The sequence below is a fragment of the Phacochoerus africanus genome, chromosome 3, assembly GCF_016906955.1.
Source record: "Phacochoerus africanus isolate WHEZ1 chromosome 3, ROS_Pafr_v1, whole genome shotgun sequence".
In the NCBI taxonomy this organism is placed as follows: Eukaryota; Metazoa; Chordata; class Mammalia; order Artiodactyla; family Suidae; genus Phacochoerus; species Phacochoerus africanus.
The window spans coordinates 165,552,278-165,571,810 of NC_062546.1; the positions used below are offsets into that span (position 1 = coordinate 165,552,278).

General features: G+C 33.4%; 1 protein-coding gene across 5 annotated transcripts in view; it reads right to left on the reverse strand.

Moving 5' to 3' along the window:
* STK17B (serine/threonine kinase 17b) overlaps positions 1-19,533 on the reverse strand; it is a 36,649-nt gene that overhangs the window by 10,696 nt on the left and 6,420 nt on the right. For 4 of the 5 annotated variants that reach the window (XR_007134049.1, XM_047773111.1, XM_047773113.1 and 1 more), the window contains exons 2-3: positions 15,941-16,106; positions 9,360-9,572 (exon numbers count right to left, since the gene is read on the reverse strand). Coding sequence is in view for 4 of the 5 variants with exons in the window: in XM_047773111.1 (XP_047629067.1) it covers positions 9,360-9,572; positions 15,941-16,062 (335 nt within the window). In the remaining variant the exon portion in view is untranslated. Of the gene's footprint in view, positions 1-9,359; positions 9,573-10,434; positions 10,506-15,940; positions 16,107-19,533 lie in introns of those variants that run through there. The other variant, XM_047773112.1, reaches the window with a different exon arrangement.

Consider the following 19,533-nt stretch of genomic DNA (forward strand, 5'->3'; position numbering starts at 1 on the left):
TATTTTTTTGTCTTTTTAGGCCCACGCCCATGGCATATGGAAGTTTCCAGGCTAGGGGTCAAATCTTAGTTGTAGCTGCTGGCCTACATCACAGCCACAGCAACGTGGGATCTGAGCTGTGTCTGCAACCTATCTGACAGCTCTCAGCAATGCCACATCCTTAACCCACTGAGCAAGGCCAGGGATTGAACCCAAGTCCTCGTGGATACTAGTCGGGTTTGTTACCACTGAGCCACAACAGAAACTCCAAATGATCAAAATTCAAATCCTAAATGTGCTATTCACCAGCAATATAATTTTAGGTCAATTATCAAATTTGAGCTTCCCCATCTGTAAATCAGAGATATTACTAACTCAACAGGTTTTTTGAGGATTAAATCTAAATAAATAAGAAAATTTGTCAGTCAGAACTAATGCAAAAAAAAATCTGGATGGTATTAATCAAATTTATAAGGTATGTTTGTGAATATCTCAAGTAAGGCATATTCTATATGATAAAATAGAAACTCATTTATTTCACAAAATACTATTTTCCCCCTTTCTGGCTCAACTCAGTATGTGACATGTAGAATGTATTCAATGAGTGTTTGTTGGATGAATGAATAATGGAACAGGCAGTTATTCCTCAGAGTAGCTGAACTGAAATTCAGAAGTCTTGGTGACTGTTGAGAGGAAGAAGCATGTCACATGTATTAGGAGTTAGGAGAAGAAAAAATTATCAATGGTGGTCACGAATTTGAGTCTCACTATTGAAAGTCATAGGACTACCCTTCACAATGGTAGATGTAACCTGCAATCACATCATCTGTAGGAAGCATGCCAACTAGAAGCTGCAGGGATTTTATACTTTACAATTTATGATGTCCCAGAGAAACTACAGGACAGCTGCTAAGGCATGCGTGTGAAAGCACCAATCATATATACTTCACACTTCAATGACCTCCAGCCCCTGAAACTCCCAGAAAATTAATGAGAAATTAACTTTAACATTTGTCTTAAGGTATCATAGTAAGGGCAACCTGAGTATGAAAAATTTAGTTCACTATGAAATCTGTAGTAGTGAACTCCCAAGTAAGGTATTGGAAGACAATATTAGAAATTCACATTCATCTAAAAGAGAAATTAACTAATCTTAATGAATAGTTAATATTCAGACTGCTCCTATGGCCCCTTGGTTTACACATCAGATGTTTACTTATTATGCTGCTCAAGGTCTCCTGAGGCAAGAGGAACTCCACAGGCCCACCTACCAATGATGCCCTACTTGTCCCTTTCTGGTTATGTCAAAACGTTATTTAGCTTTAACAAAATGAATTCTCTCAAAATAGAAAGTTGTTTAAATATATTCCTGCAAAGATACTGCAGATAATATTACTAATGCAAATTATAAGCAAACAAGAAAATAAAGAGATGATACTTTAAATTCTCTTAGTTCTTTGCCAGGCCCTTTATAAGATAGATACACCTGGTAAGAAATCAGACAAAATAATTTGAAATTATAAGAAAACTATAAAATATGGATTTATACCCACTATTAAGACGTGAAAATACAAAAAAAATTCCAGGGATATCTGAATCCTTCAGTATTTGGCAGTATATGGCAGCATAAATTGCTTAGGTGAGAAATTCATTCTTGAATACTTTTCTTATGTACCAATATTCCAGTACATTCACTAAAGTTAATTCAATAGCCAGAACTCTTCACTAATTCTAAAATTCAAAACAAAATATAAGAAGACCACCTAAGAGAAAGTGGGTAAAGCACTTCTCAGTGCCTACACATAAGAGAACAGTAGGTTGTTCATAGAAGTGCCTACTGAAATCAAGATTGCCCTGCTTCCATTTTGATGTGCTGTTAACTAGCTACCTGAACAGGGACAAAACAGGCTTCTGTTTCTTCTACTGTTACATAATGATACATAATGAAAAATGATAGCTCATATTTCACTGGATTGCTATAAGAATTAAATTAGATAAGCCATGTAAAGTACTAGTACAACAGATGTTATAAGGGTCAAAGCAGATCATCTGTAAGTATTTAATACAGTGTCTGACACATGATAAATATTCAATAAATTTTAGCTATTATTATAACAAGTCGACAAATACTAATTTCAAATCTAGCCAACATCCAGCCTTTGAATTTGGGGGCTGCTTGTTAAGCTCTGATTATGAAGGCATTTTAAAAATCTTTGCTAAAGTAAAATTCATTTTTAGAAACACTATATTATATATATATAAGAATGCACATAATACATTATTAAATGAAAAAGGATTATAATAGAATTCACTTAATAGATCACAATATTGTTTCTAAAGGTATATATACATGCTTAGACAGAAAAATATGAGTAATCTTAAAATATAAGAATATACCATAAATGTAACCACGGTTTACAAATGATTTCTATTTTCTCTATCTTCTAAATTTAACATAGTAAATATGTGTTACTTTTATAATCAGGAAAAGGATCCTAAGGGTTTCTGTTTACTTGAGTAACAAGAGTAAACAAATATTATGCCGGTCAGCCAATCACACTGTTTCTATGTTTTAGTTTGGCAAGCTGACCAATGTCTTTTGTAGGACGGCCATTTTTCTCACAAAACGAAGGACATAGGTGGAACTATGGTAAATAGAAAATGAGGAGTTAAAAGGAGAATAAGAACAGATAACACAAGAAGCAGACTGTGGAAATTAGCAGAAACTGGAAACTGGAAGCAAAAAGGGAAGCAGTGAGAAGTAGCAGACTAACAGATGCTTTGTTAAAACAAGGCATCCAGAGCAGTAATGAGACAGAAGAAAAATATCTCTGTAATCAGAAGAGGCTCTTATATCATTATCATTGACCAGGAAGGGTAAATTCAGGTATTTTTACCCTTTCTCTCTCTTTTTTAAATGATTTTTATTTTTTTCCATTATACTTGATTTACCCCTTTCTCTCTCTATTGAGGAGTGCGCCACCTAAAAGGAGTGGATTAACAAATTTAGAAATTTGGAGCATTCATGTTCATTTGCTTACATATTTGTATATGTGTTCTATGTGAGTGGGTGTGATAAGAGTACTCTAGTACAGTTACACTGCACGTTAACTGTATGTGCTATATACTATTTGGATCTACATTTGCCTTTTGCAACTTTCCAAAGCACAGTTTAGAAATTAGGAGGGAATTGTTGGAAATTTCTATTCCCCTCAGGTGGAGAAATTGCTCATTTGTAATATAGTTACATCTAGTTCTCTTTTTTCCAAGTTTTTTTCCACTTCCATTAATAGTAGAACTTTTTTTTTTTTGAGTGCTTCAAAATAAACAACATATACAGTATGGTGACTATAATGAACAATAACCACAGTGTTTATTTGAAAGTTGCTGAAAGAGTAGATCTTAAAAGTTCCATCTGAAGAAAAAAAATTTGTAACAATGTGTGGTGATGGATGTTAATCAAATGCATTATGGTAATCATTTCACTATGTATAAATATATCAAATCACTATGTTATACACCAAAAATTAATAATGTTATATGTCAAAATAAATAAAAATTAATAAAATAAATTAACAAATAAACATTAATTCCAAAAAAAAGAAATTAGTAGGGAAGTAAAGAACAACTTTTAGAAAAACTCCCATAATACAATAAAGTTAATATACAAAAGATTAAAATCAGAATATTTCCCTATCCAATACGAAGGATTTTCTTGGGTACTAGGGAGTCAAGATTTTCAGTAAAACAAATATCTCCCTTATCCATAAAATACAAATCATAGTAAAGTCATAGTAAATATTAAGCCATTTATTTTTAGTGATCAAAATGAAGTAGTTTTAAGTTTTCTATATTAAAAGTCTCTTTAAACATTATATTCCAATGCTAATGAGGGTAAACATAGCCCATGGAACTTTAGAATGGAAAGAAAACAGCCAGAGTATTTGTTGCCTCTAAACTAGAGTATATGAAGTAAATACCAGTCTCCTTTTTGGAGGATCGTTTTAAAAATCAAATGAATTGTAGATAAAATGCTTAGCATGGTGCCTACTGTACAGTAAATGCCCTACATGTATAATTGTTGAAATCTTTCGACTGATTCCCTAATATTTACTTAAAGATATTTAATAGGCAACATAAATTAATCATTTATTGACAAAAAGAAAATATCATTTCTCTCCCATATAATTTCATAAAGCTGTCTTGATAGATATAAGCAATTTTCCCTATTGAACTTTGCTATTTCAAGAACAAGGTTCTTCTCCCATGTTTTCTAAAGATTAATACATATTCTTTATAATCAATTTTAGTTAGCTCCAAACTCATCATTAAAAACTTACTGTGCCCAATTAGATAATACCTTCTTTCCAGAAGATTTTTTTAAAAAAGATTTGTATATATTTTATTTAATTATCCAAAAATGCTTTTAAAATACTTGCTATAGAAAAATTGTTGCCTCGCATAGTGGGGATGAGATGGCTCAACTACCTTCAAAATTTCCCCCAATTTATAAAGAGATCTAAACTACTTCCAAAAAAGTGGTATTTATATGACTTTTCAAATAGTTAAAGAGAGGGCTAAAAAATAATTTAGACTTTATAATCAATAATGAAATACCTTCCTATGGACTAAGTATTAAAATAAAAACAAAAGATTTGGTAACTGTTAAAAACCAGTAAGTTGACTGCAAGAATTTAAATTTAATTCACAAAAGTAAACAACAAAATTTGATTCAAAAAATTGGTTTAGGTTAAGTGAAGGCAAAACAAAACACAAAAGCAAAAATAAAATAGAGCTATCAGAACCCATAGGTGTAACAGTTCCAAAAGAAAGTTTCAGTTAGACTCACACAGCAAATAGTGTCTTTAAAAGTAATTATGTTCTATCCATATGAAGAGAAATTTGACATCTCATACAAACACATATGCATTTACTCCTTGACCTCACAATCACACAGGAATTTACCCTAAAACTACACCTCCACAAATAATGGCCATCTAAAGAAGACTGACTGAACAATGCATGCTATATCATGTAATGGAGAACTATGCAGGAATTTAAACAGAAGCAATAATAATAATATTTAAAAGGTGCCTACTAACTATGAGTATGGAATGATTTCCAGGATATAATGTTAAGTGAAAAAAAAGCAAGGCATGAAAGGGCATATATAATATACTACTTTTTCCTGAAAGAAGGGAAAATATAAATATATACAAATTTGCTTATATTCACAAGAAGAAACAGATAAAGAATGAGCCAGAAACTAATAAGTACAATTACCTAGAAAGGCTGAGTGTGAAGAGAGTGGAAAGTATAGAAATGAGAATTAGGCTTTGTAGTATATCTTTACATAAATTTTTGAGTTTTTAATCATATGAATATTTTTTACAATTTCAAAAAAATAGACGCTAAAAATAAAATCCTAAGATTGAATATGAACAGAAATACAAGTATGTAAATATAACTATATAACTCTGTACACCCTTAGTGGGCTATATTCTAAGGACAAAAAGAACGGCAAAAAAATAAAAAATAAAAGGTTGAACTTCACTAAGGAACTTTTACTGAGTGGTATTAATATTGTTACACTGAAGCTATTCTGTGTGTAATGGGGGATACAGCAAACGCGTGAGTGAATATTGTTGAGCACAAGGGTTTTCACTGTGGGAGAAGGGAGACACAGACACTGGATGTAAAAGCTGACAAAGAGCCCTGTGGTGGTGAACCCGAACTGGAACCATCAGAATGAACTTGATGATTTAAAAAAAATATTATGTCCTAACATTTTCCTTAAAAGAGGCCTAGATATAATGATGCTTCATAAAAAGAACCAGAATCTCTTGGATAGGCAGCTAATGATAGGTCCTGGGTAGGAAAAATACAAGGTGATCCTAGAAATCTGTGTGCCCTAATACAAGGAAGTCTTCAAATACTATGGAGATAATATCAAAAGGATCCGGGAAAAGTTTGAAAAGGTGCCACTGAATAAATCTGGGAAAGTTCGGACATTAAAAAAGACAATGGCAGAAACGGATTATAATTCATTACTTTATAAAAGTAAGCCACGAATCTACAGTGATATTAAGAAAGGGGGAAAGGAAGGGCAGACCTTTAAAGCATAATGTCAGTTTAACAAATTAAGAAGGAATAACAGAATTAGAAATCGTCATTTTCTGACATCCATTATAATAATTAATTCAAACAAATAGCATCAATGGTTGCCAAAATCACTAGATAAAAGTCTGTAAAAGAATATTCATAGGGGCATAGGGGAGTTCCCATCATGGCGCAGCAGAAATGAATCTGACTAGGAACCATGAGGTTGCAGGTTCAATCCCTGGCCTCGCTCAGTGGGTTAAGGATCCAGTGTTGCCATGAGCTGTGGTATAGGTCGCAGATGCAGCTCAGATCTGGTGTTGCCGTGGCCGTGGTGTAGGCTGGCAGCTGTAGCTCTGATCAGATTCCCTAGGCTGGGAACATCCATATGCTGTGGTTGCAGCCCTTAAAAAAAAAGAAAAAAAAAAAAAGAATGTTCATAGGGCTTCAAAATATTACCATATAGATTACTTATTATAAAGGGGAAAACGTTCCTTACAATGGGGAGGACTGGCAGATTGCTCCATAGCCATGTTCTAATTAGCAAAACCAATAAAGGAACAATATGAATGTAACTGCCACATCATGTTATACAATAAGAAATACACATCATCATCCATTTTGTCTTCTTGCCAAAAATATTTAATCTTACCTAATCATGAGAAAACAATCACATGGATCCAAGATGTAGAATACTTAATGTGACAACCGATAAAGATTTCTCCAAAGAAGTGAGTGTCAGGAAAAGGAAAGTGAAAAAGAAGCAAAACAGCCAAAATATAATGTGTAAATCTTTATCAGCTCTTGTATTAGAGTATTTTTTTAAAGTAGGTCTATAAGACATTTCAGAGATAATCAAAAGAATTTAAATATGAACTATATATTCAATGATAGTACCTAATTAACATTAACTTTCTTAATTTTGATAACTGCTATTGGGTATGTTGAAAAATGCCCTTACTCTTCAGAATAAATACTTTGACATATAAAGAAGAAATATGATACCTACAATTTTCATGTGGTTTGGAAAATGTGGCGAAATGGCAACAATTGGTAAACTAGGCTGAAGATTATGAGTGTTAATTGTACTATTCTTTCAATGACTCTGCAGATGTGAAATTTTGTAAAATAAAAAAAGGAAAGAAAAATGAGTATGTAGGATAGTTTGAGGAGAAGATCAAATTGGCAATAGTTATTAAAGATTCTACTGTTTTATTTTCACCAAGATAAAAAAATTATGTCACCTAATTTTTACCTTTGGTTGAGATTGTGTGCTGTGACAATGCCACCTCAAAAGTGATAACCACAGTAATAAATTTTAATAGGTCTTAGTTGCTCTGGTAAGAAATTAAATACATTAATCCACTTACCTTTACTCAGTGCTCGCTACCGTTGGCTCTTACAGAACTCAGTTTATTGGATAGGGTATCTGAATTAATTTTCAAAGTATGAACAAGGTCCATCCATAAAATATGTTAAAATCTTTTGAGGTATTCTTTTGTTGCTATTTCGATGATCCCCCAATACAGGATTTTATGAAAGTCGTCAATGCTCCTATGTATATTCACTCTCCAAACCTAGTAATCCATTATTTACTGCTTTTGAAAAATATTAGCTACTTTTCAGACACCTCAAACATGCAGATGTCATGCAAATAGATCACTTTTTAAAGGTCTGCTGAAGAATCTGACAAAAATAATTTTAAAGTGTATGAAAAATGAATTCGTATTGGTAGAATCCTGGTCTTTTCTGCAGTTCTAATTTATTTTGAAGGTACTGTAATGTATCTTACTTGGAATGCTGGTGTTCTGGGAAATGTACATAGCATTCTTTTTTAAAAGAACTCCTTATTTAGTTTGACACTTTGCAAAACAGGCACTTTCATTTACAGGTTCACTCTAGGCAATACATAATTTTTTTTTTTTTTGGTCTTTCTGTCTTTTTAGGGCTGCACCCACGGCATATGGAGGCTCCCAGGCTAGGGGTCCAGTTGTAGCTGTAGCCAACAGCCTACACCAGGGCCACAGAAATGTGGGATCCAAGCCGAGTGTGCGACCTACACCACAGCTCACGGCAACACTGATCCTTAACCTACTAAGCAAGGCCAGGGACTGAACCTGCAACCTCATGGTTCCTAGTCGGATTGGTTTCTGCTGTGCCATGATGGGAACTCCTCACTGTAGTTTTGATTTGCATTTCTCTAAGAATTAGTGATCCTTCACCCACTGAGTGAGGCCAGGTAAGGAGCCTGTGTCCTCATGGATGCCAGTCAGGTCTGTTAACCACTGAGCCACGATAGGAACTCCAGATTTTTAAATAAATATATAAACATCTTTTTCATCCTATTCATCCTTAAATTAACAGAATCCTAAAAATCTGACTAATACACTTTTGAATTCAAAAAGACAGTAATGCAAGTTAGCTACTAAAAAGAGTTTATAAATTTTTTGCTAAAACATTCATCGTTTTAGTTTATTACAAAATAGATTTATTTTTTAAAAAAACTATCAGAACCTAAACTAAACATAAGTTTAACTGATCTAATCACTACAGATGTTCAAACACACATTTTACATAATTATAGTAAATGTGTCAGACTGTCATATGTTAGAGTATCATGTCAATGGAACACTGTTTTAGGGTAACATGTCATCATATTGGTTTACATGCCAATTAGCTCAACCATAAGCTATCCTCACTTGACAATTGTTGAAATCTAGGTGCTTTCAACTTTTCACTGCCTTGTGGGAAGATATACATTTTATTTCTTATTGCTACAATTCCTAACAGAGTGTTCTGAACATCACACATACCAAATAAATGTGGTGTTTGACAAACTATGTGGTTTATCTTTCATTCATGCAAGTTAACTTTTTTATTTTCCGTGGGTCACTTCCTTGCATGTGTATTGCAAATAAATGAATATATAAATTATTTAAATTCTATTTGTCTGTCAGATTGTTTTACAGAAAGCCTCGTTAATTTTCTGTGCCATTAGCAATTAAAGTGAACTCATTTTACCATATTCCCTAAGCACCGTATTGTCATTTGTTGACTGAATACTATTTAACTGGTTCTGGGGTATGTATGTGAGGCTGCACATTAAGTTTTGTGAAAATATATGAGTATAGACTGTGTCCCTCTAATATTTTTTCAATAGGAATCTTTACAAGTTCTTGCCATATTTTTATCATTCTTCTTCTTGACATTTCAAGCAACCTTATCCACCAATTACAATAGGTGCTATGAATCTACTTCAAAGTTTACAAGTGTATACTTACTATTCCAATACCAAAATGATTTCACTTGCATTTTCATAGACTTCATGAAGATTAATCACGTGGGGACAGGACTTCGCCAATTCAAGTACTGCAATCTCATGTAGAATCTCTGCTCGACAATCCTGTCCTCTTCTTCTCTTCTTCAGAAATTTTGCAGCATATTCTTGGCCAGTAGATTTGGATATACATTGTCTAACCACAGCAAATTTTCCTCTGGGGGAAACAATGAGGACAGACAATTTTAACTTTTCCATAGAGAACAATATTAGTATAATACAGATATTGTCATACCTGCAATTTAGCCAATCCTTTCAAACACTCATGCCATCAGGAATTTATGTTTGTTCTCTTAATTGAATTTGCCAGTACTTTTATAAAATTTATAGTACTATCACGTAAGAATATAAATGGGAAATGTAATAACAAGATAAAATTATATTGATTCCTCACTATTAATATGATCCATTACATTATAGGAGGAGATCTCATTTGCCTACCAACTCCATGTCATACTCTCTTTTTTTGTCTTTTTAGGGCCCTACCTGCAGCATATCGAAGTTGCTGGGGGTCGAACTGGAGCTGCAGCTGCTGGCGTACACCACAGCCACAGCAACACCAGATTGGAGCCACATCTGTGACCTATGCTATAGCTTGCAGCAATGTCAAATCCTTACCCCCCTGAGCAAGGCCAGGGATCAAACCCACATCCTCATGGATACTAGTCAGGTTCTCAACTGCTGAACTACAACGGCAATTCCTCCATGCCACTCTTAATATAAATTACTGTGTTTAAGTATCACAACCATCCTATATAATAAATATTGTTCTGTTCAGCAGACTCCAGAGAGGATATGTACCTTGGTCTATTTCCAACGGTTGTACTTTTAATAGATATCACATTAATTTGCCAATAAAAATTTTAGCTCTCCTTCAAATGCAAAAAATTTAAATGAATGCAAAAAATGGGTATTTGACTTATGTACTTTTATTAGTGTAATCACTTTGCCCGTCTACCTCACGTTTAACAAGCTTTGATGCTTTCTATCAATATCTGTCAGTTGTTTTATCAGAGTACCTCTCAGTATTGCTCAGTAGTCTACAAGGCTTGTAACAGATACCAAAGGTATACATGTCCTACAGAGAGTTAAAAAAAGACACTTAAGAATCATCTAAGAAAACTCATGGTTATCAACAACTATGTATAAAAACACCAAGGTCAATTTAGGAATAAATATGTTTCAGCTCTCTAGTAACAGAGTTACAGTGCTTGGCATTTTAGCCAAAATTTTAAAAGACTCTGGCAAATGCATGTATTCTAAGCTTATGGTTGCCCAAAATTTAGTTTCCCAAAGACCTAAGCTATTTTGAGTCTGACTATTTTAAGGAACTAATAAAAGCTATTAACTGTCTACCCAGAAAAATGTACACATACCCTTAAACAGAAAGTTTTATATATAATTCCAGGGAGTTTTTAGATTTCAAAGACAATCCCTAAATTTCCTAAGCTTGATCCAGGGGATCCAAAATTAAGAATTTATATCCCAAGGCTCAAATTACTCTCTAGATAATAACAAATCAGGTATAAACAAAGGATTTTCAGAGAGTAACTTTCTTTTCACAGCTTCTCTTGTCCTAATTCTCCATAAAAAACACTCCTGACACAACATATCATGATGCCTAGCAAAAAAACCCCACTACTTTTAATACACTTGGGATCTGAGGTGGGAGACAGAATATATTGGTTGATTGTATTTTTACTTGCTACTCTCAAGGGGCAGTATGACAAAAATCCCTACTTTTATATCCCAAATTTCCTCAAAATTGCTGCCAATGAAAAGCACTGGCAACCAAGCTAAAGGTATAGCTACTAATGCAAAAAATAATTTTTAAAAAATGGCCACGCTAAAATGTGACTTTTACACATCAAAATAAGTATCAACTCAAAATTATCATGTACAAACCTTATTCTTTGTTAGAACTTTTCATTTAAGATTTGAAAAATTAAAATATATTTTCTTGCCAAATGCAAAAACAATACAAATCAATGCGTTTCGATGAGCACAGAGAAAAAGTCAATCAGTCCCTTTGTTTTATATTCAAACTGCCCATGTTTTATTGATTTTATGCTGGATAAGGTGAGTCAGACTAAGATTAAATGACTCATGAAAGGTCATATATGGAAATGGAGTGCCATGATTTAAACTGTGCATGTGAAATCCTAGCTTTCTGTCCTGACCACTATAAAACAATTCCTCCCTTTTAGACAGTTTTTTTAAAAAGAAGTAAACTCTCTTCTGCCAATTCCTACCTAAATTTAGGAGTGAAAATTTGTCTAAAACAGAAAGGAAATTTTGAGTTTTATGAGGAAATTCACCTTGTAAAACTTAGGAAACAGAAACTAGTTAGCCAAGAAATTTGTCCATCTGAAGAAGTTTATAGTACCAATTGTGAAAGTTAAGTTCTGCTGTAATTTTACAATTATATCTACAAACCAGAATTTTCTCAGGAACAAAGAACAAAATGAAACAATAACACTTTTATCTAACGGTTTCAGGTATTCTCATGAGGCTTACAATACTGTTCTCATTAATCCAGAGCAACATTGGTATTTATTGCTAATTAAATACCAATATTGGTAATTATTTATGTGCCAATGTTCACCACTAGGTAAAAGCCCCATGAGAGCAGAAACCCTGTTTGCCCTAATTACTACAGTAATTATAAAATCTACACTTTGCTAACTATCACATTATAAGAACCAAAATAACTATCGAATGAATGCAAGAATTATACAGCTACTATAGTACCATACATTGTGCAAGTCTGTAGGCTGTACTTAAAGCATTTATATTTTTAAAGTTTACTTGAGATTCAAATAAAATTTTACACATACATTCATTTATATACTGTTAAATGCGGTAAACATTTTTATCATAATTTTCAGAGGACTTAGGAAAAAAAGCAAGTATTTATTTTCTATTCTAAAATGCTGTCACTTAGAAATATCAAAAATAATATTTAAGACATAATGTTCCTATACCAAAAGTAACAGAAACGTTGAAGAAAAATTTAAACCCATCACAACAGTTCTTAATTCATACCCTAAAAAGGCAAGGCTGACTAGATTTCCCAGCAGCTAAAAGGTCTAGTTGGTTACCCTTCTACATTCTAGAACAGACAATAAAATGTGAGAGGAGGGGGGGAGGGTAAGCCACAAAGGAAGCTGACGTTTATTTCTGCATCTGCCTCACCCTTCTAACCACAAGAAGTCCTATGAAACCTTGCTTCTGTTGGGGGAGGGGTGGAAAAAACTTACCCAACATGTTAAAAAACAGGAACAATGCAGTTTTTTGAGAAGAGTCAAAAGTAAACTGTTAACCTTTACATATTTTCTTCTAATTTGCTAAAGAAAAATAAATTATAAAACACTAACACCTTAAAATTAGTTAAAAAATGATTTATAAAGATATAACTTTGTAATCACCATATGATAGAATGACAGAATTAAATGTTTATATGCTTCAAAATGTACAAACCTCAGAGGAAATAAGACCGTGCTCCTAATTTTCATTTTACAAAAGTATGGGATAATATCAAAATTGGTAAAATACTGAAAGAATTTAAAGCAAGTTCATGGAAGGTGAAAGGTCTTGATTTCCAATTTATCAATGTTTACTAATTAGACTAATTAGACATATCAATATTCACCATGTGACTCATTAGCTCATATCCATTAAAAGAAAAAAGTCAGGTCTCTTTCACGAAGATATTAGAAGATGAAATATTAGCAATCTGAACTTGTTTTCATCAGATTCTATCATGGGTTTCTGCCCTAAAATGTTAAGAAGTTCACCAAATCAAGGTTATGACTGATTTATGGCACCCCATTTACAAAATAATTTAGTATTTAAATGCTGTTCTCATAAATGTTTAAGTTCTCCCAGACTCTCAAAAAAAGGTCTGTCTAGCTCCCACAATATCATTTATATTGCAAAGTTAATTTAATACATGTATGCAAATTTACTCATCAGAATGGTGATTTAGGGAACTCCTGCTATGGCGCAACAGGATCCACAGCGTCTTGGGAGCACTGGGACGCGGGTTCCATCCCTGACTTGGCAAAGTGGGTTAAAGATCCAGCCTTGCTGCAGCTGAGGCTTAGGTTACAACTGTGGCTCAGATCTGATCCCTGGCCTGGGAGCTCCATATGCCACCCGGACGCCAAAAATGAAAAAAAAAAAAAATCATTTAGAAAAATGGAAAAGAATGACCTTTATTGTGTCTTCTGGTCAAGGTTCTGAATATTCAACTACCTGCTGAAAGCAATTTCCAAACATTTTTGCAATATTAGGAAACTTGGAGATATCTAGTTCACCCTTCTCTTCTTAAAGGAAAGGAAATCACACAGCTGGTAGTTCATACAACTCTAGATCCTAGAAATGGCAAGATGACTGATTTCCAGCTTAGCCTGTTTTTACTTACATAGTATGTGATGCTATGTAACACATATCTGACATGGCTGTTGGAAAAAAAAAAAAAGATAATTCCTAATGGAATCTTAGTCTATCTCAATAAAGTTTTTGTTGTATTTTGTTGTAGATGGTAAGATACTGACAATATTGTGTCCATTCTGGGCTTTCTCATTTTAAGACTGATGATGAAAAATACAAAGTGGCCCAGAAGAGGATAAACTGGATCAGGAAGGCTGTCGGGAAATCAGGTCCTAAGATGAGCCTTTAAGGTGGTCCAGAAGAGGATAACTGGATCAAGGAAAGGGGTTGGGAAATCAGGTCCTAGATGGCACTATTTAGCTATATATTCAAATCTCTGAAGGATTTTTACGTGGACATTATATACAGCCACAAAAGGAGAACTATGTATACTGGGTACAGATTAGCAGAATAGAAAACAGAATTCTGTTCCTAAGAGTAGCCCACAAAATAGAACAGACGCATTCTGAGGTGGTGAGTTCCTCATCAGGAAAATTATAGGAAAGATTGCCGCACTGCATAAAAAAATTACATTAGAAGATCACTGACCACTGAAGTTCTTCCAATGCCAAGATTTTATGACTATTTAATGAATACTGAGGAGTAGGCAACTAAAAAAACATACTTTTTCCTGTTACAATGCAAAGAGATATAATCATAGATTTATAACTAAAGAATTTATTGAAAACATCCTGAAAGATTCAAAAAGCTGTATCTTTTAATAAACCATTAAAACAGTCAAATATTTTGCACACATAATTAAATAAAATATGTAGGAATTATGAAATATGCTTTCACATTTAGTTCTTAGTCTAATGAGGGAGACATGATTATCCTTATTTTGCAAAAGCAAGACTATATTTAATACTTGACAAGTGAAACAGCCAGGACTTGCCTTCACCCTTGACGTGAAAGACCACCAAGAACAGAATTACTTGCCATAGTTCAGTCAATTTTTGTTTTCACATTGAGATTTTCAAAGATAAAAATCAATCACACTATTTTACTGTACATCTATCAATGCAAACATGGACTTAAAACCATTTCAACATAAAAATCAAACTGAAGATAGAAAATGATCACCATCTTCCAACTTTTTGTTAAGCGGTTTTTGGGTTTTGTTTTTTTTTTGGGGTTTTTTGTTGTTTTTGCTGTTGTTTTGTTTTTGGCTGCACCCACGGCATATGGAAGTTCCAGTGCCAGGGATCAAACCTGTGCCACAGTTGCGGCCTTTGCTGCAGCTGTGCCAATGCCGAATTCTTTATCTACTATGCCACAAGGGATTTCCAAGTGTTTTTAATTTAAAGCTCAAAAAATGCTGAATATATAACAAATTATTTGGTATATTTTTTGTCACTTTGATATATATTAAAACAGTAGAGCTAAATGATCTCATAATCTCAGGTCACTCCTTGATCTTAAGGAATTTACGCTGTGGTTAAACCAAAACAGATTAGTATTAGTGTAAATGCAGGTTTTACTTACAGAACATGCATTCTTTGTCACATGGAATTATACTATCAAATATGAGTTAATTCATTTTGTTTAGAAAAGAGGAGAATCTCCACATTTATTTTTTTAGCCTAGCACAATATCCTAAGAATTGAAATTTTTTTATTTAACAAAAATTTACATAGCATTCTACTAAATAATTTACAAATATTAACTAGTTTTGTCCTCACAACAACCACATAAATAGATATAATTATCTTCATCCCCACTTCTCAGATGAGGAAACTACAGACCTGAGAGGTACAGTAATTTTATGTAATAGCTCATAAATGGCAGAGCCCAAATTTGGATGTGGCAGTCAACCCTCCTAAGTTGCCTCTTCCCATGTACAGCCTCAAATAAGAACCCTGACCCCCTACCATGCTCTGAAGCCAGGTAGGATGTATCATTTATGCTCACTAACCCTCCATGGATTTGATTTCCACGTCAGTTAAAACTAGACTCTGTACAATATCAGCTGAAATGTTGACTTTTCTTTCTAATCATTGCTAAATAATGACCAAGTGAGTTTTATAAAAGTACAGACAGAGAAATCCTAAATGTGAATTTAAATAACATATACATCAAAAGTTTCCTTACCTTCCTAGCTCTTTAGATGTAAGTGTATAAAAATTATTAAAGTTATCCATTTTCATTGGAGTTTGAGGAGTTGTAGTTAGCAAGCCTGAAATACTTCGGCAATCAAATCTTCTCCTTGACATGTTAGACGACTCCCAGATATGCTTCTTCAGTCACTTATTTTTACCTATTGAAAAAAGAGAAGATGCAGGATACAACTTAAGTGCAATGAAGAAAAAAGAAAGATGTTATCTCAGACCGGATGTATGCTATACTTTACAGCTGCAAATATAGCCATAAGATACAAAAAAAAAAAAAAAAAGATTTCAGAGCATATTCCACCACAAAGGAAGAGAAACAAAGTATACACATAAATTGGGACCACCTCTATAGTAACTGAACTAAGTTAACTGACTTCATTTCAAAATAAAACTATTGAAAAATCCTGTAAGACTTTGCAAATCCTTTTTTAAAAAAGCTATAATAAAATTTTAATTCAAGCAATCATTCAATTTTATTTTTAAACTCTCATTTTAAAGTTATATCTTCACATAAAATAACACATCAAAGTAATGATTATTCATTTTAACTTCACATGGCAAACAAATGTGGTGGTAAATTATGAATGACTATAAGAAATAGACTTGTTTCATAGATCTTAGAGGCAGAACTTAGCATAGGGTCTGCCATGTATGAAGAGCTCCATAATTTTGGTGGATGAGTGAGTGACCAACATAAAGCCTGATTCTAGAATTCTAATCTGTATCTAAGCTCATATTTATCTGGAAATTTGATATCTATGAATATTCAGTTTTAAAATTAAAACTACTATTTTATATTAACTGACTTTATATATTAATAGCAGACTATACATTTTAAGATATTTCTGACTTTCTGCTATGCTTATCTAATAAAAGATCCAGTACTATTCTTCTAGCTCTCTCTTATAATAACTCCCTAGGCTTTTGTTCCTTCTCTGCCATATTTTTCCTCCCTTTATTTCACACTTGACACGTTCTGTTCATTTTACCTTCCTAAATTCAAATGCCAACTATATTCAGCATAACGTAGCAAAATAAGCAGTGTGATTAGAGGTTTTCAGTTTCTGTATTTTCTTGGTTTTATTCTGAAGTCAACATTTTTTTTTTCTCTTAAGTCCCTTGATCTTTGGAAAAACAAAGCATGAACTAGTTTGGGGAGTACATCTCTAGTATTCCAATTGCAGCAGTGCAGCATTATGAAAATAATATTTGGACTGCATCACATCTGGGTCTGCATTCCACTTAACCATTGTATCAGCTATGAGATATTTAACCTCGCTACCATTATGGGCTAAGTTACGTCCCTCCTCTCAAAATGCATGTGCTGAAGTCCTAACCCCTCAGTAGCTCAGAAAGTAACTATATTTGAATAAAGGCCTTTAATGGGTAATTAAATTAAGACTGAGGTCATTAGGGTAGGCTCTAGTCCAACAGGATAGGTGTCCTCATTAAGAGATGAGACCATGTGAAGACACAGGGAGAAGGCCATTCACTAGCCAAAGAGAAAGGCCTCAGGAGAAGCCAACCCTGCTGACACCTTGATCTCAAAATTCTACTCTCCAGAATTGTAAAAAAATAAATTTCTATTCTTTAAGTCATCCAATCTATAGTACTTTGTTATGGCAGCCTAGCAACTCATATAGCTATGAAAGGAAGAAAAGAAGGAAGGAAGGGAGGGAGGAAGATTTCAAATGTGTAGGAAAGAATACAAATATAACAAACACTTGGGTTTTTCCGTTTACTACTTTGCTATATTTTGTCTAAATTAAAAATAAATACGACATTATAGACACAGTTAAAGTCAGTTCCTTCTTCCCATCCTGCTAGCATTAGGTAGGAGAGCTTCTTGTTTCCTTGCTGATACTTGCTCCATTCAGACTTAATTTTGTCTATTTCTAGTACGATGAAGGTGAAATGGAATTTTATGATTTACTTTGCATTTTTCTGATTACTAGTGAGGAAAGTTTCAATTCTGCTGCCTGTAAAATATGGCTAAATAATAGAATCTATCCCTTAGAGCTCTAAATACTAAAAAATTAAAATACGATGATCTCATATAGAAAGACCCCAGCACAGTGCTAGGATGAAAGAACACTATGATAGTTCGATAAATAAATACTGTTAATATTCTACTGAAATATACTCTCCACAGTCCTCTGCCATTGTGGAATAGCTCTACCCTATTTCTACATACAAAACTCTCACCCCAAATTAGCTTAAACTCAATTCTTATATTCTGTCTTTTTTTATTCTGTTTTGATCAACTATTTGTATACTTTCTTAGCTTGGATGGCACTTGGCTTCATTGGTCATATTGTCCTCTGAAAAATCAATACAGTTACTAGTTTCCATGCTTGACCTTTCTTGGGGGTGGGAGGTCATCTTTGGGCTCTTAGATGTTCTTCCTAAATTTAAAAGTCTATGAATTTGCATGCTTATGATCACATTTATGTTATGCACTTATATACAGAAAGAGGGGATAAACCTGCATCACAGACACAAATTGGGCTACATTCCCAACACTGTCCCAAATCAGGCCTTGGGAAACATATAGACACTCAAATAGACAGATTATAAGCTCTTGATTCTAATACGGTCACCTCATCTAGCATCTAGAAACTAAGATGTTTATCTCCTGTTGTAATATATCAGCTGAAAAGTGATAAATTCATAAGAATCTAGTAGAACTAGGATATATTCCTACTCTCAAGTTTCAAGAGTCAGTATGGATTTTAGATGCAGTCAACTAGGATATATTTCTACTCTCAAGTTTCAAGAGTCAGTATGGATTTTAGATGCAGTAGAACTAGGATATATTTCTACTCTCAAGTTTCAAGAGTCAGTATGGATTTTAGATGCAGTCAAAGACATGTTTAATGAAGTATGATTTATAATACTGAAACAAATAAAATATTTGTAGGATGAATGAATCTCAAAGTCCAACAAAAGGGAAATGGTTAAATAAAACTAAACAATAGGATATTACATAACCTAATTAAAATTGTACATTCAATTTTTAACTCATAATATTAAATGAAAAAAAGGAAGATAAAACTACATATGGTATGATAATTTTGTTACATGAAATATATAGGAATTCCCTTCATGGCTCAGTATCCATGAGGATGTGGGTTCAAACCCTGGCCTCATTCAGTGGGTTAAGGATCCGGTGTTGCCATGAACTATACTGTAGGTTGCAGACATGGTTTGGATTCGGTGTTGCTGTGGCTATGGCATAGGCCAGCAGTTGTAGCTCTGGCTCCAGCCCTAGCCTGGGAATCTCCATATGCTGCAGGTGCAGCCCTAAAAAGACAAAAAAAAAAAGACAAATATATATATTTGTTGTATTAATTTTGACATATGTTGTATAATTTTGTTAAATATAAAAGCAAACAGAAGAAATACTAGAAAACTATGGCAAAATATTAACAGTGGCTATTTGACTAGTGAGATTATGGCAGTATTTATATTTTTCTGTGTTTAAGTTATTTATACCAAGCCAATGTAGACAAAAACTAATAAATGCCTTTGGGTAAAATATATGACTAGATTCTAAATGCAGAAACTTACCCA